The following is a 23,735-nucleotide window of genomic DNA, read 5'->3' as shown; positions in this document are numbered from 1 at the left end:
GCCGCGATTTGAGAGCCTCTTCGAGTGAGACCGTGGGTGTAAGTAGTGCGTATTTGTAGTTTACGGGGTAGACGAGATGGAAAGAAGTGGTGGGATAGGATGTCTTGCAGTAATGTTATCTTGGGAAACAGAATCATCAGTCAGGTCATGAACTTTTACAAGTGTTTTTGAATTGATATCAAATCCGACTATATACAGAAATGTCGCTGTATCAACATTGTTATACAAGTAGCAAAATATGCACTCATGTATCATTCTAGTGTATCCCAATAACACTTGAAAGATTTTTCAACTTTTTTTTCTTTCGTCTTTTATTTTATTTCTCTTTTACCATTGGCTCAGCTGGACTCAAGCATTGGCATACTGCTTGTTAAAGGTACGTCCAATGACCATTCTGCGGATCTCCGAGGTACCAGCTCCAATTTCGTACAGCTTAGCACTAAAGCAGACCGGTTAGCAAAAAGTCAAACGATGAAAGTTGAAACAAGAAAACTTACTCTCTTAGCAGTCGAGATGCGGGCATCTCCTCGGTGTAGCCCATACCACCCAGCAGCTGGATGCAGTCAAGGGTGCACTCCGTCGCCCTCTCGGCAGCGTAGAGGATGGCGCCAGCACAGTCCTGGGTGCGGATGATGCCCTGCTCATCGACCATGCGGGCGGTGTTGTATGTGTAGGCGCGCGAGGCCTGCAGTTTGGTGTACATGTCGGCAAGACGACCCTGGATCAGCTGATTGTGGGCAATGGGCTGGCCAAACTGCTTGCGCTGGTGGGAAAAGGGCAGGGCGACGTCGAGAGCGGCCTGCATGATACCCAGAGGTCCGGCACTGAGGACCAGGCGCTCAAGATCGAGACCCTCCATGAGGACGCGGACACCGCCGTTGACCTTGCCGAGGATGTTCTCGGTGGGGACAAAGACATCCTCAAAGACGAGCTCGCCGGTGTTGGAGCCGCGCATGCCCATCTTGTCGAGCTTGCGAGCGCAGGAGAAGCCCTTGGCCTTGGTGTCGACCAGGAAGGCAGTGATGCCCTTGGAGCCCTTCTCAGGCTCCGTCTTTGCGTAGACGACAATGACGTGGGCATCCGGGCCGTTGGTGATCCACATCTTGGTGCCGTTGAGCAGATAGCCACCGTCAACAGCCTTGGCCGAGGTGCGCATGCTCACCACGTCGGATCCGGACCCGGACTCAGACATGGCCAGGGCGCCGACGCTGGTACCGGCGATCAGGCCGGGTAGGTACTTTTCCTTCTGCGCGGGAGAACCATTGAGAGAGATCTGGTTGACGCACAGCTGCGAGTGAGCAGCGTAGCTCAGGGCGATGGAGCCCGAGGCGCGCGACATCTCCTCCAGCACAATGCAGTGAGCCTGGTAGCCCATGCCCAGACCGCCGTAGTCCTCATCAGCAGTCACTCCCAGGAAGCCCGCCTCACCCATCTTCTCCCACATTTCCATGGGGAAGGCATTGGACTTGTCGGTCTTGGCGGCAAGCTCCTCGGGGATCTCGCGGCGGGTGAAGTCGTGGACACGCTCGCGCAGCTCGTCCAGCTCCTCTTGTGAGGGCGGAGTGAAGCCCTTGGGGTGCTTCTGGGAGTGCAGTCGCTTCTGGCATGAGATTGAAGAGGCTGGGGAGACGACGGCTGGGCGGAGGGAGATGGATGGCCGCACGGGGCGGGCGAGTCTGGAGAAGGTTCTGAGGCTGGCCATGGTGATGGTTGGATGAGAGAGAGAGAGAGAGTAAAAGAGAGAGCTGGCTAGCAGCGGCGTTAGAGGCGTGTGAAATTTTGTGAGGTTGTGCCGGGTGATGTCACAGCGAATTGGCCTGAGCTGAGTTGACGATTTCTGTAGACAGGCCAAGAGAGGGAGAGATGATGATGAGGAGATTGACAAAAGGATGAAGATGGAAGAAGAACAAGGCAGTATGAAAGTAATAAGCGAAAAGGAAGAAAAAGAAAATGGAAAAGGGATGGTGATGAGCTAAGATGAGCTGCATGGGCAAGAGCCGTAAAGCTGCAAGCGCTACTAAGCCGAGGTGCCTTCCCCAGCAGTTGCTGCGTTGTGCCTGCCAACGGCCTGTCGGTCCTTCGGGCTTCCCCGGCTTCAGGCGGCTTGTGGCGGCTTGGGACGCTGCAACAGCCGAAGACGTCAGTAGAGGTCAGGCTTCGGCTGCAGAAAAGGGAAAACGAGAAAAGCATCAAAGGCATCAGCAGCAGCTCTTTTTCTTTTCTTGCTTGGGGTTTCAATTGCTTGCTTCAGTCTTCCTTTCAATCGCCCAAATCGCCATGTCGCTCTCACGGCCCTGCCGCCAGGCCCTGCGCCTGTCCCACGCGCTGCGTCCCTCAATTAAGGCTTCGCCGTCATCACAGCTGCTGCGTCGCAGCGCCGCAACGCTCACGCCGCCTCACCAGGCCGCTGCCATCTCGCGCCTGCAGACAAACGTCGATGCCTCGTCCGAGGAGTTCAAGGAGAATGAGCGCCAGATGGCCGAGGTCACGGCGCGCCTGCAGGAGCTGACGACGACCATCCAGAAGGGCGGCTCGCAGAAGGCCCGCGACAAGCACATTGCCCGCAACAAGATGCTGCCGCGAGACCGAGTTGCTGCCCTCATCGACCCCGGCACCACATTCCTGGAGCTGTCGCCAATGGCCGGCCACGAGCTGTATCCAGAGGCCGAAGTGCCTGCGGGTGGCATCATCACCGGTGTGGGCGTTGTCGAGGGCGTCACCTGCGTTATCGTGGCCAACGACAGCACCGTCAAGGGCGGCACCTACTATCCCATCACCGTCAAGAAGCACCTGCGAGCCCAGGCCGTGGCCCAGGAGAACAAACTGCCGTGAGTGTTGCATGAATTGAACTGAATTACCCAAACTAACACCTCCATCAGCTGCATCTACCTCGTCGACAGCGGCGGTGCCAACCTCCCCCACCAGGCCGACGTCTTCCCCGACCAGAACCACTTTGGTCGCATCTTCTACAACCAGGCCCGCATGTCCTCCCAGGGCATCCCCCAGATCTCCGTCGTCATGGGCCCCTGCACGGCCGGAGGCGCATACGTGCCCGCCATGAGTGACGAGAGCATCATCGTCCAGGAGCAGGGCCACATCTTCCTCGCCGGCCCGCCGCTAGTAAAGGCCGCCACGGGTGAGGTTGTCAGTCACGAGGACCTGGGCGGTGGTAAGATGCACTCGTCTGTGTCTGGTGTCACCGATTACCTGGCCGTGGACGATGCCCACGCCATCACCCTTGCTCGCCGCAGCATCTCCAACCTCAACTGGCCGGCCCGATCCGCCTCGACGCAGCCTCCCGCGGCCACCTACGCCGAGCCGCTTTACGACCCCAACGAGCTGATGGGCATTGCCACAACTAACCTGCGCAAGCCCATGCCCATCCGCGAAATCATTGCCCGCATCGTCGACGGCTCTGAGTTTGCCGAGTTCAAGCGTGACTTTGGCACTACGCTCGTCACCGGCTTCGCCTCCATCTACGGCCAAAAGGTCGGCATCGTCGCCAACGACGGTATCCTCTTCGCCTCGTCCTCGGTCAAGGGCGCCCACTTCATCGAGCTGTGCGCCCAGCGCGGCATCCCCCTCGTCTTCCTGCAGAACATCTCGGGCTTCATGGTCGGTTCCGCCTCGGAGCGTGACGGCATCGCCAAGCACGGCGCAAAGCTCGTCACCGCCGTCGCCTGTGCCGACGTGCCCAAGTTCACTGTCGTCGTCGGCGGCAGCTACGGCGCCGGCAACTACGGCATGTGCGGCCGAGCCTACAGCCCGCGCTTCCTCTGGATGTGGCCCAATGCCCGCGTCGGTGTCATGGGTAGCGAACAGCTGACTTCCGTCATGGAGACGGTTGGCAAGGCTGCCGATCCTGAGCTCAAGGCTCGCATTGAGCGTGAGAGCGAGGCTACCTACTCCTCTGCTCGTCTCTGGGTAAGTCGTCGTCATCATATATATTCACATGTAAATACAGAAGCTAACCAATCATGACTTAAATAGGACGACGGCATCATCCCTCCCCAGCACACCCGCCAGTATCTTGGTCTCGGATTGAGAGCCGCCATGGGTGGCCGCAATGAGGTCAAGGCTGGAGACACCAAGTTCGGTGTCTTCCGAATGTAAAAAAAAGAAAAGAGAAAAAAAAAAGGATTATAAAAAAACATGTAAAAGATAATATACTACCCATGTAAACATGCAAACAACCTCGTTGTTGTTTTTTTGGTTATTCCCTTTCAGTATTAGACATCTATGTACATTTCACGACTAGCTACACATTCATCAAAGCTCGCCCGACTGCTTTCCATCCGAAGTCGTAGCAGTAGTAGAACCGCCGTGATATTGATATCGGGTAATCTAGTCTGCCCTCTGATGAAAACGCCCGCGCTAATCTCGCCTTACCACCCGTTCTTTGCATATGTAAATGCACATGAAAAAAGAAGAAAGAAAAAAGTGAGATAAAAAAAAGAAGAGGGAAAAAAAGGTTTCAAAAATAAAAGAGAGTCCATGACATGCTTATACAAGATTTCCCAATCGTATTGCCCTTTTGCATCTTACGTCTCATTGTCAACAAATAACCTCCCCACCCAATTTCAACTGATATTACTGTTTTGTCCCAAGTTTGTACAATGGGGTTTTCGCCAACCCCTGTATTGGCCGCCGTATGAACCTTTTTTTGGTATGGATAGATTGACTGAGATTGCTTTGTGCTTGTATCCTTTTAGGAGGATTCCAAACGGCATCTCCCCTCAAAAGTCCCAGAGGCTACGTTTAGACGTTGTTTTGCCTCCCACGGGACCTTGGCCAATGTTAACCTTGGTGTCGACCAGATTAACAGTCCTATTTCCTCCGATAGAGATGCTAGACGCCTCCTTCACAGTCACTTGGGAGCCGAACTTGGTGATGGACTGAGTGGCTTCTGTGAAAAATTGCTGGAGCTGAGTCTGAGCGGTGTTGGCAGCGTCGACACTGTCTTCTTGCAGGACGTACAGTACTGCTGTACGAGCAAAGTCGAGAACTTCTTGAGTAACTGTGAATAGGCTGGTCTGCTGGGGAGAGGGGGACGAGCTCGATGCTGAGGCTCTTCGAGCCAACACGGGTGCTTCGCCCTGAGCGGCTTCCAACTGCCGGGAAGTGAGCACGGGTGATGGCGCAGAATCATCGCCAGCCTGTTTCTTGCCTTTGGTCGAGTCGTCAGTATTCTGAACTATAGCAGTAGCCAGGCCTGTTCTCGTCGACTGGCCGTCAAAAGTAACAAGGGCGTTTTGCGCGATGCAAGAGAGGTTTGCTGTGTTAAACTTGGCCAAGATGCTCGTTCCCACAAGAGGAATAGAAAAATTCTTGTTAGAGTCAGCGATGATGCGTGGAATGGCCAAGCCGAGGGTGACATTGTTAATATGAGAAGAGCCATCCGTGGGAATCAAGTTTGTCGTTGTGCAGCCCGCGGAGCCACTTGAGCCACAGTTGGCGCCGGTGAAGCCATTGGTGCAGATGCACGAGCATGTGTTGTTGACGACAACGCCGCTTCCGCCATTCAGGCACGGCAGAGTCTTTGCGCACGTGTCGAGGTTGACACCCGTCGACTTTTCGTGGTTGCCCAGGTTCTTGAACACAAAGTATTCCAGGGGAACAACGACGGCGGCCGCAATGATGCATAGCATAAGCAGGATGATCAGAATGAATCCCCACAAGGGCAACCCGCAACACCGACGACCTTTTGGCTTGGCTGGCGCCTGATCCTCAGGAGTCACCGAGAATTTCTCACGGCCCGTCACAAAGTTGTTTCCTGGCACAAGAGGCCAAGAACCCATGGGGCCGCGGCCAGTGTGCTGAGGAGTCTGTACAGGAGGGGGGAAGGCAGCCAGCATATCTGAAAAGCCCGACTGATAGCGTTCATCTGATATTCATCCAAGGTTAGCCGCAAGTCAAATGTCAAATGAGTAAACCAGACGTGTGAAGTGACATACCATACGAACGCTTCATTCTGTCGCCACCCGCTTTTTCGCTAAAGAAGTCGAGTTCATCGAGGCGACTTGATGGGCGTTTGCCCTTGTCGATCATCGAGGCTAACCGGGTGGCACGTCGGATCAGGTCTGGCAAGCTAGTAAGACTTCCTCTTGACTCAGCTTCTCGAACCGCGTCTATATCCAGCCTTGGTGGGCGTCGGATTGCAGAAAGGCGGCTCGTCGGCTGTGGGGATCCAGCAGCTCTGCGTAAAGCATCCGGGTCCATTGTGTTGTTGCCTTTGTTAAGAGCGACACCCGCAATGTGGCTTGCCATGCCAGGGGTGGTTGCCGGGGTTTGTCTGTTGGTGAAGGAGGTGTTGGTAGAAGAGTCTGTGGATTCGTCCACAAGGCCGGTTCCCCCAATGAACGGATTGGCAGAAGCTAACTTGTTTCCACCAGACTTGGGATTGGAGAGCGTCTGCATAGCATATTCTTCCCGGCCGGAAACAAGGCCGCTTTCGTCGTTATAATCGTCTGCTCCGGAATTCCTAGTCCTGTCCGTCAGGGATTCTTCGTAGAATGCTCCGTGGAAAGTTGGGCTAGCACCCGCAGAGTCGACTCTCCAAGCATCTGGCATGGCCGCGCTCGAGGCGTAAGAGTTGTGGGATTTATAGGCTGAGTCTTCTTCTGGAATCGGAGAAACAAAGGACGCCGCGGAGTAAAAAGATGATTGCCCTCTTCTGCTGGAAGGCGGTGGCCCCAGATTTGCACTTCTCCTCGGGGGGGCTGAGGTTTCTGAGGAGGGGCTGTCAACTGGCTCCGATGGGCTCTCGGGTCCTCCTGGGACACGGAATGAGGGAGTCGGTTGGTGTTGGCGGGATTGGTCTACCATGGATGGGACTAAGCTCGGGCGCTGTGGTCTTTGAGGAGGTGCTCGAGGTCGGTCAGGCGGTGGGCGGTATGAATCAGCATCTGGAGGTGATGCTGCGGGGGGGCTTTGAAGTGGCCACTGAGGAGCTGGCGATGGTCGTTGAATCGTCCTTGCAGCAATGCCATTCTGACCATTTGGAGGTCTTGACCTCGTCGAGTTGGGCGGTATCACATCCTGAGGTGGTGTATCGTCACTCGGACTCGCGTTGTGTCTCAGCCGCTGCTCGCGCATGTTGGACTCGCTGCTGAATGGGAAGCCAACCTGGGCGTTGTCCCGTGGGTTTTGAGAGGACGGCAGAGATTGTGCCGGCCAATCCCTGCTTCCATTATACTCCTGACTCATATCGTCGAATCCAGTTACCAATCATTCGGAGTGATGATGTTGAATAGTTTGTCGATGATTCAACGGTGATGTCTAAGGTGCGAGTTGCATAAACGGGGTTCTGCTGGTAACCGATCTAGCTGAAACCAAATTGGTTGCACTGGCAGAGGTGGATCCAGTCACGAACTGGATGAGATGAAGTTGAAACGATTGAAACGAATGAAGAGACGCAAAGCATTGGAGTTGGGGCCAAGTCGCTTTGGTAGTTCTGAGGGCGTTATTTATCACAGCCGCACAGTCAGATTAATGAGTGGAATCTGCAAACAACGAATATTAGACATGAGCCAAGCTCTTGCATTAAAAACAAGTCCTGATGACTACAGCAAGCCGAAAATCAATGCAAAAAGATCAAGTAACGAATAGTAGGGCGAAGCAAAGGGGGCGTGCAGACGCTTCCAGTAACGGCTGTCTCGTACCTTGACGTCTGGGTGAAATGCTCAATCTCGGGAGATGTAACGGAATCACTGCTGATGAAATGGGAAGAAGTCCTGCTCGACGGCTGATTCGACGCACTGTCCTGCTGTGCTACAACACAAGTGTGGTTGGGAAATGACGGTGGAATTGCTGTCGTGATTGGGCCTGGAGTTGATTCGAGGGTACAAGATCGACACGGCCGCTGTCTTGTATCACGGTTTCTCGAAGTCGCTGCAAAAGGCTAGAAGGACGAGGCAGAGTGTCTGTGATGGGTGAGTCGGTGACCGGGGCAGTTGTGAGAATTGGAGCAGGTGTAGAGCAGGAATTCGACGGGTTTCAGGATTCGCATGAAACATGTAGATCGAAAGAGGACTTTCGAAAATCGAACGATGTGCAGATGTCTGGGCAAGGTGGTAGTCGTGAATGAGCAGCAGAAAACGTACCTACGAAACAGAAATGGCGAGTATTCACCGGGAACAGAACAGGGACAACGGCAGAAAGAGAAGAGAAAAAAAAATATAAAAAAATAAATCGACGAGAAAAAAAAAATTAATGAAAGCGGGGAATCGAATAGTTAGCAGCAGCAGCGACTAGCAGCTGGTGATGAGAAAAAGAAAGAAAGAGTGAAGGTTAACGCAAGCGAGAAAACAAGAACTGGGGGGGAAACGGAAGAGGAGGAGGATTGGCGAGCGAGGCGCTCAAGGGCCGGGATGGAGATGGATATGGGGCGAGGGAGATAATACGAGCAGGCGAGGCTGGCACTGCTCTGTGCTCTGCGCTCTGCCTTGGGTCGGACGATGGCCCAGCCAGACGGTTGTGAATAGAGTAGAGTGGCCGGCCAGCGAAGACTCTGGATATTGGGGGGAGGCAGAAGAGGAGACGAAGAGGAGAAGGACGACGATGCGGCAGTTTAGGTGCGTCCAGGTCCAGGTTCTGGGTTCTGGGTTCTGGGTGCTAGCTCTGGTAGGGATACAGGTACTGGTACTGGTACGGGTACTGGTACGGTACGGGCTATTGGGGCGACGCATGAGGCAGGGCAGGGTGCTGTTCCTGGGCCTGGCTGCACGTTGTTTGTGGGGAGCTTCGCTAAGGTTCTGTAATTGCTGGAGTCGGGCCTGAGATGGGGGCGCGGAGCGGCGGTACCAGTACATGCAGCAGGGATATCCACGCAACCACGGAAAAAACTGGATTCTTTATCAAACAAAGCTGGCTGGGAAGGGGACGCAGCATGAGATGATGCGCAGTCGGCCGCATCGATGGAGTTATCTGCCAATCAATTTCCGCAAACACGGGTGTTGTTTGTTTGTTTGAAGCTGGCCCTGCCAAGCGATGCAAGTTTGGTTCTTTCAAGGTTCATCCAGGAGCAGCATTGTAGGAGAATAAGAGCATGTACGGAGTACCAGGTATCTACCTATTGAGGGATACGCGTACAGTACGTGTATCAGCAAAGCGTGAAAAAGAAGAAAGTAAAACACCAAAAACCAACGGAATCGCAAAAAAAAAGAAAAGAAACAGCTCTCCAGCTCTCACTTCACCCCAAGGTACCAGCTTCGCGGTGCAGACCACAGCTCTCCCACAGGTACCGGTACCGCCTCCACCATCCCCCTAGTCCCCGTCCAACCCCTGAACAGACGCTGTAAAGGCAAAACACTAGCGCCGCTGTTCCTGCAGCACCCGCAGCTGCACGAGGCCTTTTCATTCGCCTACTTTTTCGGCCATTATCATTTTTACTTTTGCACCAATTCGATTTCAGAGCCAGTTCAGCGTTGGCCATTTCCCGCGAAAATTCTCTCGCTCGCTATTGTTGCTCGCAGTGAGACATGGCCGTCCCAACCGGCCTAGACAGATGCAATGCATGCGCTCAGACACACGTGCATGCATGTGCTCTCACGTGGGCAGGTACCAGGGATGTATCTCTGCCGTCAACAAAGACAAGAAAGACGGGCTCAGCCACTCTCCCCTGGCCGCCTAATACCTAGGAGTTACACACTCTGCTCAGCTTCAGCTTCACGCCATGGATCCGGGCAATTATTAGTCACCCCAACTCAAATATTCGCCGCGACGCTTCATCTGGTTTCGAGCTTACGACTCTCCGATGGCGCTATTGCTCAGCTTTGGGCGCGGCACAGCTTCAGCGTCATCTGCCTTGTCTTGGATTTCAATTCACGCATCTCGGCCGATCCACATGGCTTCACATGGCTTCCAGAAGAGACATTCCACCACAGCTAGCTGCCAGCCCGGCGCCACAGCTATTCTTAGTTCCGCCCTGCTCTGCTTACAAGTATATTCTGTTTGGGATGCGTGTTGGACCATCAGATCTTGGCAGCGAGCTCATGTAACAGCTTTGAGCCCTTGCTACGTCACCACCGTCTCTACTGTACTGTACGACGGACCTCGGAAACCGCCGTGATAACTGATCCTGTACTGGAAGCTATATACTACCGAGCGCCATTAGATAAAGCAACCCATGTGATATGGGGGCTGCAGAATACGGGATGCTGATTTGTGAATAGTACGGAGTACCAGACCTATAATAGTGCTTGCTTGTAATTTCCATTGGCATGTCACACCCTTTCCCGCCGCAAGGTTCCCCCTGGAGCCATGGCGCGATCTGCAGAACAAAGGCAAAAAAAAAAAAAGGACACGAGACATTACTTGCAGATTAGGGCGTTGGTTCGCACGAGCGAGATACTGTATGTACATACTATGTACAGCAGCTCTATAATACGAGTGCGTGGTGGAACCAGCTTCCAGGATACAGGGGAAATCTCACAGATGCTGCTTACAGTATTTGCACTCCGCGGCACTTACTGGAGGCAGAAGTTCCCGTCCAACCAACCGCCGGTATACGCAACCACTCGCCCAAATACGACCAACAGGCATAAACATGTCCCTCCATGACTTCATTTTGTGGCATGACGCTTACATATCCATTGATACGTCTTGGCGCCAGCAATCTGTTCAAAACGCTCCGACCTTGCGGCAAAATCCACAACCCTGCCTCTCATCACACCAACGAGATCCACCACGGAACAAGCAGATGCTTCAAGCCCCTGACCCCTGCCAGGCCGAAAATAGAAAAAGGAAAAAAATCCCATAAGGTTCATGTAACAGCATTTAACAGCAACAAGAAACTTTGTGTGCTCAATTAAGACATGTCACGAGGAGGCGATGGGATCCTCGCTAGGAACCGTAGAAAGAAGCAGTGACTTGATCGATCTGCCGCTATAAATCGGAGCCCAGATTCGGGTCCATTTCTGCTAAATGACAGGGCGCATGCCGTGATCTAGATAAATGATGATACTGTGCAAATATGAAATGAGCTACGGAGTAGATGATGGTGTCGAAGCTGGTATTAAGCTAGCTAGCCTTGGCAAGAGTCGCGAAGCTAAAGAAGAAATTCTCCTACTGTTCCAAGCATCTGAGGCCCGCCACCGTTGATTCGCCGACACGGAAACATCACGGCAAGACTGATGCTACATGATATACCAATGATTCTTTCGATGGAATCTCTCTTTCCAGCCACGATAAGTCTATTCAACATGTCTAGATGCATTGGAACGAGATGACCCTGTCGTTGAACGAAGGATACACTTGGGGAATATTGCTAACCCCGGGATACGCTGAGATGAAGCTGTTGCCCTCGCAATTGAAATCACTAAAGTTTATACTGTCAATCACCATCCCGTGCTTAACAAGGCTCAAGGAGAGCCATTCCAGTCTAAATATTTGAATGGGGAACTCACTCGTAGAAGCGGCATACGCCAGCCGCCTGGTTAGGCTGAACAGCAGAAACCTTATGGTTGAAGTCCGCAGGAATATTCTCTTCATTTGTTGTCAGCATAAACGGAACATAAATGGTGCTACTTGGCCAAAAAGACGGAGAGGGGACGTACGGCATGCGCCTAGAGGGGCGCCGAGATGTCTGCAGGCTCCTCCAAACCCAGTATGTTCGCATACATAGACTTCAGATGCCGCAAGAGGAGTAGTACCGTACGTGTCGGCCATCACAGAAGATGCGAGGCAGGCGACGAAGATGAAGAAGCCGTAGAACCGCATTATGGATGGATAAACTGAGGGTTTGTATAGAATTAGACGTGTATTATTGTCAAAGTGTTTGCTGTAGAGGATGCAGTCTAAATGTCGTTTGTAGTGGAAGATTCGTCTCTTCTTATACCAGATTCTTACCGCTATTTTCAGGCTCAATATTAGGCAGCGAGTGTAATGCAATGTCTTGTTTCTTCCCCTCTCCTTACATGGAGTATCGCAAGTTTTAATGTGAAATGTGACGTTGCTACTCCCTCCTTACATGAAGTCTCACGAGATTTCTCGTCGGAAGAGAGCTGGATGAGACATTCCCACTAAAGCCGAGACCACTCAACGAGTAACAACTCTGGAAACCGAGACACGGCTCCTCATCCCGTGGCCGGAGGCTCGGCAGATAATGACCACAAGCAGAGACTCATACAAGGACAGCAACCAATGTGATATACTACGGGCGTAGAACAGGTTCTACTTGTCACGGCTCCGGTTTATGTTTCAGCCAGTACGTAAAGTAAATATGCTCCTTGCCTTGGTTGCGCGCTGGCTATAGTAAAGCGCGTAGGTAGGGTTGATATAATAAGCTGTAGGTGGCGATATTCTGAGACATTTGATAAGTTACATCCGAGGTAAGGGAATCAAATATGAGTAGGCATCCGACAGGTAGCACTAGTTGCACATATTCTCAAGGTAAAGAAGTGTATTAGGATAATTATGCTTCTTCTGATATAGAAATCAACAGCCCTATTTTAAAATATCGCATCGCATAAAGAGGGCAAGAGCTTAATTATTATTTCTCAGTCAACAAGCTCCCTCCCTCCAGCCACCATAGTCTAGAATTTGGCACGTTTGAGGCTGGGAAACTTGCGGCGGAGCTTTTGACGCAACGAATGATCACTATACCATCACGATCGTTACTATCATTGCCGTGGATGACTACATTTAAGGTCGAGGGAGGACTGTTTCAAGCGTTGAGCATAATTTCCTCTCTCTTCACATGTATTCTTGCAGGATTCAAAGTAGAGTGAGACGTCCATTGAAAGTTGGGTCTTTAGCCACGCACATATAGCAAGCAAGTAAACGTAAAACGAATGCACACATTACCTAGATTGCATAACGAAGAGTATAAGTAGAGCTGATAGATGAACCCGTAAAAGGCCAGGCAACTACCGACATTCCGTGACACAGCTCCTAAGGCTAGATATCCGACTTGTCGCACATGTTCTTGGGATAAAACTAACAAGTGCATCAATACGATTGGCCCTCTTCCCATAACAACAAAGGCAAGAATTCTCGGTTTTAAATATCGGATTGCGGCAGACATTCCATATGTTCAAAACGCGTAACGAACCCGAGAGAACTGCTTTAACCTATGGGCCAGATCCCTGCTAGGATCAAAAAAGTAGAGTTGTGCATCCATGAATGCTTACCCTGTTTTCGCCTAGGGTCTGGCTTACGGGGTAATGATAGCCCGTACAGCGAGAAGATAATTGATGGCATCACGGCATCTACTCTCCTGTTGAGTTCATTTTATGCCGTGAGATGGTATCGTTGACAAGAATGCAGGGTATCATGTCTCCGTGTAATATATAGAGATTGCTTGCATCATCCAAACCGACATGCTTTCGACTCTAGCAGGGAGTATAATTATCCAGCAAGTCCACTCTAGGTTAAGTCCATTTATCAATTCCGCTGCAATCTACACGTACCTTATTCATTCATTACCATTTTATATGTATTAAACCTTCAGTTTGATCCTCTCAGGGTTGGAAAAACACCTGCTCCAACGGCCTCCACCACGATGGCTCTCCCGCCTCCGAACTCACAGCGCCCTTGACCAGACTCTCCTGCATGTCGTCCGTCATCTTCCACCACTCGCGCACCTTTGGATTCGCCGCCATCTTCTCCATGTCTCCCGCGTAGTCGTAACCAATGTACTTGAACGTGCCAAACAGCAAGCCCATCTCGTCGTCGTAGAAAATGCTGTCTGTTCATGTTCACACACGTCAATAAAGGTTCTTCCATCCTGTCAAGTCAATCCAAGCCATAATAACGTACAGTCCTCGATGCCGCAGTCCTTGATCTGCTTCAGCACCTCGGGCCACACCTTGGCATGGCAGGCCTTGTATTCCTCCACGCGGTCCTTCTTGAGCTTGACCGTCTGCGCGAACCAGCGGCCGGGATTCTTCTGCTTCATCGATAACGTCCTGGTGTGGCCCTGAGGGGGGTTGGGCGAGGGCGATGATTCGTCGCTTGCGGAGGATGGCTGCCACATCTTGGACCTGCAGGTGGAGGGTTGTTGTTTATTATTGTGCAGCTTTACAATAGGGACAAAGGTAAAAAGGAACGAAATCCAACAAGAGCAACAGATGGAGAATAGAGAAGAAGAAAAAAATAAAGAAAGGGAAAGGAAGAGGAAAAGAGAAAGGCTGGGGTTCGGCAGATAATCTTTGAAATCAGGGTATGTCTGTCGGTCAATCTGGATCCATGCACCACAATGAGGGGCAGACCAAAAAATAGCTGCCAGCAAAAACGAGGGGTGATTTTGGGGGTTGGGGAATCACAACGTGTCTCGGCCCCCGCAGACCAAAAGTAACAATACCTTACTGTAAAGGACCCAAAATGATGGAATGGAATCGGCCAATTTGATATTCTCAGCGGGTATGAAAAGATGGCTCTTTTACCTAGGTTGATAATTTGCGGGTTGTTCTAGCAAAGAGCTGCTTCAATAGGTAGGCTATCTGGATATGTGTTTGCCGGCAATATGAAGCTTGACACAGTTAACAAATGCCTGACCCAAGACCAACTCCCATCAATCCTTGGAGAACCTAATGCCAATTACTAATGAAAAGCCCGTGCGTTCTCTGCACATACAGCACAGCACAAATACAAGACATGCATTCACTAGATCCAGATCCCCCGCAAGCTACGGGCAAGCCAGAACCCATTGCCCCAATCCAGCAATTCCACGTAATGATTTCCACCTTGCGAAACGGCACACGGGACACCACGTCGGTCACAAGACTGCATAATACGTGTTTGATGGAAAAAGCACGGTCAGCAACAAGCAGAAAACAAAACAGTTGGTACAAGACCTCTACTCTCTAAAACTTGATGCAGAAACCAGTCTTCATAGACCTACCCACTCGGTCTGGCAGTTTAATTAAGCGACGGGTGAATTCAAGCTACCCCAATCTCAAAATTCCCCATCCCACCGCAAAAGAAGGGACCCTCAATCAACTAAAGAAAACACGCACACATACGAAAAAAAGCCCCTTTCTACCTGTACTTATAGTTGGGCACATGTCGTAATTCCGTGTCACTCCACATGCATGCAAGCGCCATGTAAACTGCCAACACCAATTACCCAACGAGGCAATCAAACCCAAGTGTCAAAAAAGACAAAAACAAACAAAACTGACCGACCCAGAAAATTACCAGCTTGGTAATCCAAATACCAACCAGAAGCGATTTTCTTCCCCCACAGTGGACAGAGTGGGCAGAGTGGGCATAGTGGGCTTGCTCGACAGCCTGCCTTTTGCTCCCCACACGGGGATCAGCATTCCGGGCCCGGCCCCACGCGGCTGAGAGTTCCGGAGGATCGAAATACAGTACGAGTGCATTGTCCAGATGCATCTAGATGGAATACAAGGAGGGTCTGTTTGCTGGAGCTGACCGGTCTATTCGGATCCAGACAGGGCATTTCGCCCAGTTGCGTCATCAAAGGCGGACACATTCAGGTTATAAGACTGGCGGGAGTGAACAAAAGGAAAAATTGCATTGTCAAACTAATGAAAGAAAGATGCCACGGCATCTGCTTATTCCCTTGGTATTAAACGCCCCTCGACATCAGAATTGTCCGTCAGATAGTTGTACAATATGGCCTTATGCTCTTCTCCCTCTTCTGGCCGTGCCATAGCTCTGCTCATCTTCTCTTCAGTGAACACATAGGAAAAAATATACCAATCTCTTGGTTTCTCTGGTTTCGTTTTGCATCAAAAGCTGATAATGGTGGTACATGGCCACCTACCTATTCGTCGTCCAGCAATTCCATCACAGGTATAAGAATAACGCAATGAAAAAAAATATCAATCACATCCACATCATCTTCCCTCCTTTATTTGCTGACTGCCTCCTCTTGGGAAGACGGAGCCGGAGTGGTTTCCTGAGCCTCCTTGGCCTCCATCAAGCCCCTCTTCTCCTCTTCAGTAGACAGGAATCGCGTGGCGTTGCGTCGGTGGTGAGGGCACCACGAGCGACGCGGGGAAGCACCACGGACAAACATGCTCAGACGGTACACAACGCTGCACATGAACATGGCAAGGCTGTTGTAGAGATTAGCAAGAAAACAAAACATGACATGGTAAGAGTAAAACGTACAATGCAACGCCGACACCGGCAGTGATGCCCATCAAGACGGGCAGGACAATGTGAGAGGCGACGCTGGTGACAAGACGGCGCCAGTCGCGCTGAGAGTTCCACTCCTCCTCGGGGGCGTGGTGAGGTCGCTCGTGATGATGAGGGTGATGAGGGTGGTGGTGGCCCTCCTTGGGAGCCATGGGGGGTTCGTGGTGAGGGCCATTGTTCATCTTCTTGTGGCAGCCGCCGAATCCCTTCATGGCAGCCTTGGCGCGGCACCACATGGAGTGGCAGGGCATCTCGGGCACGGCCATGATCTGCATGTCGGAGATGACAATCTCGCCAGTCGTGGCCTTGATCAAGCCAATCTTGACCGTGGGGATGTCGTCGATAAACCGGTGGCCAACCTCGATAATCCTCAACTTGACGTCCACCAACTCAAGCTGCTGCTGCTCGTCCTTGGCCCTGGGCAGGACGGCGAGGCTGTAGCCCAGAGTGCGCTCGTTGGCGGCGCCGCTGGCTCGCACCACCTCGGCGACCAAATCATCACGCCACGGGTCGGCATGGGGATACAGCTCGAAGCCGTTGACCATCAGTCTCGATCCATCCTCGACGGCAAAGTCCAGCTTGAGGTGAGTGTCTCGGCCTCGACACTGTCTGCAGGGGACGTCGAGGCTCTGGCCCAGCGCCTCGGCGGGCAGCTGGAACGTCTCTGGATCGACGGGCAGCGTCTTGAAGATGCTCTCGTCCTTCTCGGATATCTCGGGAACGATGACGAAGGCGGCAGCCGCAGCCGCCAGGACAAGCGGCTTGAAAAGCATGGCGACGGATGGTGAATCTCAGAAGCGGTTTGCGGATGAATGACACGACGAGAAAAGAAGGACAAGATGCGACTCTATCGTCGATTCGGTGGGGGAACAAAACAAAGAAAGGCTAAGAAGGGAGGACCGTCAACGTGCTTCAACTTGGGGAGATAAAAGAGGTGGCGACGGGCTGATTGGCCGAAACGGGCGTCGTCGCAGCTCGGAGTGGCCTCAGGCCGATTATCCGATACGAAGGCAGCCCGATTGGGGATGGGCGCACACGCGACATTGGCAGAGGCTACGTCAGCTCGCCAGAGCCAAGAGGGGCTTTGCAGCGACGCCAGAAGCCGCATTATCCGTCTTTAGCCCTGTGCTTTGCAGCTGTTAATTTGCAGACTTGATTAATAGGTGATTTAGGGGAGCAATAAGGGCATTGCAGCAACTACTAGTGCTAGTAATCAATAGATGCCATTCGTAGCACGTGGGCGCACACAAGCACTATAACAATAGGCATTAATGAGCTGACATGATGAATGAACACATGTAAATTGAAGCAAACATCAAACACACCAAACATGTACCTATACTTGCTCCTGCAAGTCACGTCCCACTGCTACCCCCGTACGTACTACCTCGATACATTAACATGACATTAGTGCTGCAGACAAGGCGCTACGGGAATCCCATCCGCCAAGACTGCGCCGCTTTAGGCGAGCAGGGCCCTGATACCCGCCTCCACCAAGCACTACGAGTACTGAATTGCACCAACTCCGTGTTTTCCAATCCCGTTTGCTGGATTTTGTAATCCATCTGGAGAATAGCAACAGGCGGGATTCGAAAGCTGCTGCACCTCTCGCGCAAGATACCGAATCTGATATATTATTATTTATTCTCTTTGTCTCAATTCAGTGTGGCTGTACAGGAGATTCCGTTGACGTTGGCACTTGGCTCCCTCCCTCCCTCCCTCCCTCCCTCCCTCCCTCCTCCTCAATCGAAGCAGTCCATCTTCATCTATAGCATGGCAGCCAGTTAGTATGAATATACCCAGCATCGAAATAGAAAGTAAGATGAAGACTCCAACATTAAAAAGCCCTTTACAACACACACAAACCATCATGGCATTCAAACTAGTCCTCACATTGAAATCAGCATCCACTACCGATACACTACCGATACACTATCTCAGACCTCCATGACAACAGACAACAGACAATAGTAGTCGTGCCTCTCCCAAGACACAATGCCATGATAAATCCCCCATAATGACCCTGTTCCCCTATGGAATTCCCATCAAAAAAAATAAATCAGATCATAAGCAAATAGTGATTAGCACCCCGACGTCGAAACGTCCCATATATCATCAAATCACATTCTTCCATCCAACAGGGATCAGATCAGAGTTCACCCCGGTTTCTCACAGGCAGACTCAGAACCCCCTATCACTCCTCGCCTTCGCCTTCACCACCCTCGACATGCTTCGTCAAAAGAGCTCGCAGGCGATTCGCTGCCGTCCTGCCCCAGTCCACGAGCTCACTGCCCCGGACAAGCAGACCCTCCCCAAAACCCGTCACGTTCTGGTGGCGGTGCAGCGGCGAGGAAGCACCCCAGGGGTAACTCGGGTTAGGAGGCAGTTCCTCTTCCTGCACCTGCACAGTGGGCACAGGATAAGCAAAGCCGCGTGAGCCAGACTCGTGGTCCTTTGCCGTGGTCGAAGTCTCAAATGTCGTCGGAAGTGGGTAAGGATACGAGTCTAGTAGGCGCATATCATGTTAGCTTTTCTCTTCGGATTGGCAACTCTTCTTTGTCTACTTACTGCTTCGAGTATGGGTGAATGTTCCGTTCCAAGATGTGCCATTTGCGGTGCTAGTAGTGTTACAGGTGGATGTATACAACGGCGTCTGGCGGAGTGAAGATTCTGGAACTCCAGTGGTCAATGGAACTGCCCAGCAACGAGTCATTGTCGTGTTGCCATTTGGAAAACGAGTGCAAGTGGTTGTACTATCGCTGATATTAAGGTACGGATATACCCACGAGTGAGTACAAGGAGCAGTTGTAGTGGTGCTGTTCTGATAAAGCGTTGTGATGATTACGCTACCCGTCTGGCTTGGCCCGTGCTCAGTCGCCATGACAGTGGTGTTTATCCAACGTGTTGCGGTAGTTGGTCCAGGCACTGTCTGGAAAATGGTTGTGACGGTCTGAGTCTCGTTGCTCGTCGACTGCGTCTGTGATCCTGCTGTTGACAGCGACAGAGTCTTGGTTATGGTACTTTCAACCACCGTTGCGTTGGATCCCGAAGAAGAGGCAGAAGGCGCTACAGTCAATGTAGAAACAATCACCGTAACCATCTGGGTGGTTGTCGTGGTAGATACGGCTGGGGCAGTTGAAGACGGAGACACCCGTGTGCTGTTAGTCCAAATGGGTCCGCTGCTAGATGCTGGCCCTGACAAAGTGCCGACTCCAGACGATACCGAAGTTGTTGACCATGGAAGAGCCGATCCCGTTGTCAGAACCAATGATGTACCATTATGGATGACTGTTGTGACTGTAAAATTGCCTTCCTGGGAGACTGCTGGGCCGGAGCTGCTCGTGAAACTACCCGGCCCCGTTGTCAACAATGATGTGAAGACGGTGGTTTGGACAGTAGTCTTGCCAGTAACAGTGGTGGAAATGATAATAGGGCTAACTGTGTTGTTGCTCGAGCTCGTCGCCGTCTCAGACACCAAAGTGGAAGAGGATGAGATGTAAGATGTGTTTGTCCAAGACGCAGACGGCGCCGGCAATGTCGAGCCACTCCATTGGGTAGAAGAGTTGGACTGCAGAGTGCTGCTGGCCCAAGTGCTGAGAGGAACAGAACTCACAGTGCCGGCTGGTGAACCAGTATTGGACTTTGTGACTGTGATGACGGAGAAGGATGGTGAGTTACCCGATGGAGCACCTGTCGTGAGCCATATCGTAGACAAATTGAAAGAATTGGTAAACGACCATGTTAGGCTTCCAGCACTACTACTAGGCTGTGGAAATGACCCTGATGTAGAATTGGTTGCTGGCAAAGGGCTGACAGTGATGGTGATTACACTCGGTGCTGCTGAGCCTGAGCTGCTGGGGCTAACAACCGTGCCTGATAGAGTCTCGGTGGAATTGCGAGTCGTGGGGAAAGGCGGGTTGCTGGAACTGGGTGCCTCTGTAGGCACGCTGGTCCACGAGAGCCAAGTCGTGTTAAACTGTGTGACTGGCGGACGAGATGTCTCATGGGTTCCCGTTTGGCTAAGATTCCAAGAGAAGGGCATCGAATGGCTTGAGATGATTGATTGGGACACTGTAGGCGCGGTGTTCCAGACTGTTGTAGTCACTACTTGTCCGCTAGATGACCAAGTTGTATTGCTGAAAGGTGGCTGGCTTTGGGTTACAGTCTTTGTTGTGATGTTGAGGCTTGTTTGCGAGGCTTCAGTCGAGCTGGTAGAGCTACCGGTTGACGCTGTACCTGTGGTAACAGTAATAATCACAACGGTCCCCCCTGGCTGAGAAGTAGCTGTCGAGTTGACGGAGCCTGGGATAGAACTGGTCACCGTGACAGTACTGAAAATTGTCTGATTCGCAGAAGTTGTGTTCCCGGGGAGTTGAGATGTTGTAGTAGGCACGGCATTTGAAGATGTTAGAGTCCCATTAGAGAACTCAGAGCTCAAAGTTGTAGACGAGCCGGAAGGCGCAGTGCCTGTCAGTGTCTGGATGATGGTCGTAAAGTTTAGCGTAAAAGGAAAAGTAGATAGGGTAAACTGAGGGCTTGATGGTGCCTCTGTCGCAGTCACAGTAGATGTCGTATTAACCCATGATGCAGACCTAGTCAATGTCTCTGTTGAAGAACCAATCTCGCCAGAAGGTGTCAGAGAGGACTGCCCAGTGCCCGTTGGACGAATCGAGGAAGGCGAGGTGGTCTCCACAGAGCCATTTGTCTGGATAGTCGAAATGGCGGTAGAGACAACAGTGCCGTTACTGGCTTGTGAAGTCGAGGCACTCTCAGGCACAGATGTAACCGATGCTGCCACAGACGAGCTTGACGAAACCGAGGTAGCAGGCAAGATCATCGTCACGTTTGACTGAACTACCGTGACACTAGTAGTGGTACTCAGAGTAACTGACGTCTGATTACCTGTAACCGGCAGAGCAGAAGTGCTTGATTGAGCATTAGATACCGACGGTGACACGGTACCTGACAAGGTCAGTGTCAATGACAGTGTAGTTTCGGTAACGTCAGTCGATGGAGATGCTGTGCCACTTGCACTCGAGGGTCCCACGGTCGTGGTGACCACTGACGAGTTGGTGAATCGGTAGGTCGAAGTAGCAACTGATAAGCCGCTTGAGGAAGGCCATCCGCTAATGAGAGTGGACGAGGTGTTGGACAGAGCTGTCGACGAGGTGGTACTGGTCAGTTCCTCAGAGATGGTGATCACAATGACAGTTCCATTCACGACACTTGTGATACCATGGCCCGATGTTGTGGTACCGACAGGCGAGGTAACCACAGATGTCAAGGTCAGAGTCCCATTTGTAGGAGCCAAAGAGGTAGCGGAAAATGAAGTCTCAGAGGCAATTGAACCAGATGATCCAATAGAAGAAGTCACATTGGGACTCAAAGAGGTTGACTGAGTGGATGCTTCAGAAGCTGGCTTCGTCACTGTTATTCCAATCGTAGTCAATGTCACAGTTTCATTGGCAGTCAACTGGGTAGACGATGGCCTTTCTGTAGATGTGCTCGACGAAAGAGAGCTAGGCAACGGGGAAGTTGTGAACACAGCCGTAGTTTCAGCTGACGAAGAGCCAGAAGAAGTAGAAGATATCGGCCGAACGGTGCCACCTTCATCATCAGTCGACGACTTGGTAGAGTTGGTAAAAATCCCCGATGATGTGCTCAGAGCCGACGTCACTTCAGTTGAGGAGAATGAATAGCCGCTTCGGCTAGATTCAATAGGCACAGTTTGTGCAGTAACGAACGTGGTAGAGGGCAAGGATACAGTAATCGTCAGGGTTGTTTGGCCAAGAGAAGACTCTGTGGTAGATGACACCTCAGTCTCTGTTGACGAGTGATGCTTATCCGAGGTGGAAGCAGTGACCGTTTCCGCAAAGGTGGACGATGCATCTTGGGAAGAGACCTTTGTGTTGGTTGAATTAACTGAATGGCCTGACAGAGTAGATGAAACGGTCTCCGTTTTGGTCTTGGTGGTCACATTAGAGGCCGTGCCCGAGGAAGATTCAACAGGAGGAGAGTCTAGGGATATATTAGCTCATGGAGAAAGCAAGAGACCGGGTTATACTCACAAGGTACAGATTTAGTTGTAGTGGTAACAGAAGTTGAAGTCTCTTCTCCATAGGGAGGAGGAGGATAGTAGCCATAGTCGCTGGGCTCACCATAGTTGGCCGCTCGAGGACCCAAGACCTTGAAATGGCCAGCGTAATCGTCATGGCGATGATTCACGCCTCCGAGCTGAGCTGCAGTTGCAGAAATGCCAGTGAGAAGGATCACCGCTACCGGCACAAGGCCAGCAGACAAGACGGACGCTCTCATCGTGGGTGGGGGACACAGGAGCTATTCATGGTCAGGAACAATAGGCTCTCTGTGGCGTGTTCATCAAGAGAGGCTCACCTTTTGTCTACAATGAATAGACTAGATGGAGATGACAATACGATGCAGGAAGTAGAAGTGCAGAGTAGAATGCCGTAGAGACACAAGGGGGGTAACGAAGATAATGAATGGAACGAAGTGATGCTCGAAAAGAAGTGATGATTCCTTCGAAATGCAATGTGAAGAAGAAAAAGAAGAAGAAAGAAGGGCAGAGAGAACTCGCGTGACGCGTCGTAGAAAAAGAAACAACGCGAACGTTTTCGATTTGCAGCTGGCAGCTGGCAGTCCACAAGTGAGAGAAAAGCGAACGCTGAATGCCCTTGAAATAGAAGACGAAGCAACTTGGACACAATACAGGCACATCTGACCGGGACCGGCCAATAAATGGGAGACACTCGTCTGCCAGCTGCCAGCTGTGCGTCTCCCCCTTTCCCTCGAGACACTTCCAGTCCGTCAACACGCCGCAGCCCGTCACACACTGCCCAGCTGAGAGAGACTGCGCTGAGCCTCTCTTCCCGGCTCATCCCTCCCGAATCCCATGTAACGGCCCTTGCAAAAGCTGTCCCGAGCCCTCTCCGATGCTCGCGAGCCCATGTCTCGGTCATACTGGCTTCATTTGCAGAGCCGGCATTGCAGGCAAGAGCAGTATCAGGTTGATGAGCGAGCTGTCGACAGGACTCCCTGCGACGGATACTCGCCACGGTCAGACTCGTATGCGTCCTTGGCATCGTGCAGCAAGATCCTGCAGAGGCTGATGGGGTGCACCCAGATCTGGGGCAACTGTCCATGCAAGGTTGCAGAACGCCACGGTCCAACCGCTTTGTGCGACGGTCGAGGTCAAGGCATCCGTGCCGACGACACACTGAGAGGAACTGGTTTGTTGGCAAAGGGGGAACCAGCCCATGTCCTAGACTCGGTATGAAACGATGACCTGTTGAGGATGAGGGTGAGTGTACATGTATGCATTCAAGGCGCTGTGATGCTTATCTTCTGTCTAAAGCCGTCCATTTTCGAGAGGATATCTTGATATAAAATGGTCAATGGTGATCACAAAAGTCCCTGTCTTCTTCCGATATCAACATCTCGATATGACGATCGAAACGTGAACGACAATGGACCATATCGTGTTCATACACAGACTTGGAGCAACGCTGTCATCTTCAACAGCATAACACACCTGGCCATTGCACACGCGGAGAAGTAGGCGGATCATCGATGCCGTGAGCGCGCCAGCGTAACACTAGCAATCCATGCTG

The 23,735-nt window shown here is 51.8% G+C and overlaps 6 protein-coding genes across 6 annotated transcripts; 1 reads left to right on the top strand and 5 right to left on the bottom strand.

Moving 5' to 3' along the window:
- Positions 1-149: 149 nt before the first annotated feature.
- On the bottom strand, positions 150-1,833 carry TRIVIDRAFT_169682 (uncharacterized protein; the record flags this gene model as incomplete). Its single annotated transcript, XM_014102706.1, has 2 exons — positions 150-439; positions 498-1,833. 2 exons carry the CDS (start codon positions 1,700-1,702, stop codon positions 349-351), a joined length of 1,296 nt encoding a protein of 431 aa, XP_013958181.1.
- Positions 1,834-2,277: 444 nt separating this feature from the next.
- TRIVIDRAFT_76806 (uncharacterized protein) lies at positions 2,278-4,113 on the top strand (the record flags this gene model as incomplete). Its single annotated transcript, XM_014102705.1, has 3 exons — positions 2,278-2,828; positions 2,880-3,924; positions 3,991-4,113. The coding sequence occupies 3 exons, from the start codon at positions 2,278-2,280 to the stop codon at positions 4,111-4,113; spliced, it is 1,719 nt and encodes a 572-aa protein (XP_013958180.1).
- A 623-nt stretch (positions 4,114-4,736) lies between these two features.
- TRIVIDRAFT_58069 (uncharacterized protein) lies at positions 4,737-7,095 on the bottom strand (the record flags this gene model as incomplete). Its single annotated transcript, XM_014102704.1, has 2 exons — positions 4,737-5,884; positions 5,955-7,095. 2 exons carry the CDS (start codon positions 7,093-7,095, stop codon positions 4,737-4,739), a joined length of 2,289 nt encoding a protein of 762 aa, XP_013958179.1.
- Positions 7,096-10,991: 3,896 nt separating this feature from the next.
- Positions 10,992-11,774, bottom strand: TRIVIDRAFT_111642 (uncharacterized protein; the record flags this gene model as incomplete). Its single annotated transcript, XM_014102703.1, has 3 exons — positions 10,992-11,317; positions 11,406-11,484; positions 11,556-11,774. The coding sequence occupies 3 exons, from the start codon at positions 11,716-11,718 to the stop codon at positions 11,206-11,208; spliced, it is 354 nt and encodes a 117-aa protein (XP_013958178.1).
- A 1,686-nt stretch (positions 11,775-13,460) lies between these two features.
- TRIVIDRAFT_46059 (uncharacterized protein) lies at positions 13,461-13,897 on the bottom strand (the record flags this gene model as incomplete). The annotated part of the gene is made up of 2 exons (XM_014102702.1): positions 13,461-13,687; positions 13,759-13,897. The coding sequence occupies 2 exons, from the start codon at positions 13,895-13,897 to the stop codon at positions 13,461-13,463; spliced, it is 366 nt and encodes a 121-aa protein (XP_013958177.1).
- Positions 13,898-15,458: 1,561 nt separating this feature from the next.
- TRIVIDRAFT_169678 (uncharacterized protein) lies at positions 15,459-16,977 on the bottom strand (the record flags this gene model as incomplete). The annotated part of the gene is made up of 2 exons (XM_014102701.1): positions 15,459-16,025; positions 16,081-16,977. 2 exons carry the CDS (start codon positions 16,878-16,880, stop codon positions 15,818-15,820), a joined length of 1,008 nt encoding a protein of 335 aa, XP_013958176.1.
- Between the last annotated feature and the right edge of the window lie 6,758 nt (positions 16,978-23,735).

Source organism: Trichoderma virens, assembly GCF_000170995.1.
Source record: "Trichoderma virens Gv29-8 chromosome Unknown TRIVIscaffold_5, whole genome shotgun sequence".
In the NCBI taxonomy this organism is placed as follows: domain Eukaryota; kingdom Fungi; phylum Ascomycota; class Sordariomycetes; order Hypocreales; family Hypocreaceae; genus Trichoderma; species Trichoderma virens.
Note: the sequence above shows the minus strand (reverse complement) of the source record. Positions and strands in the feature narration are given on the sequence as shown.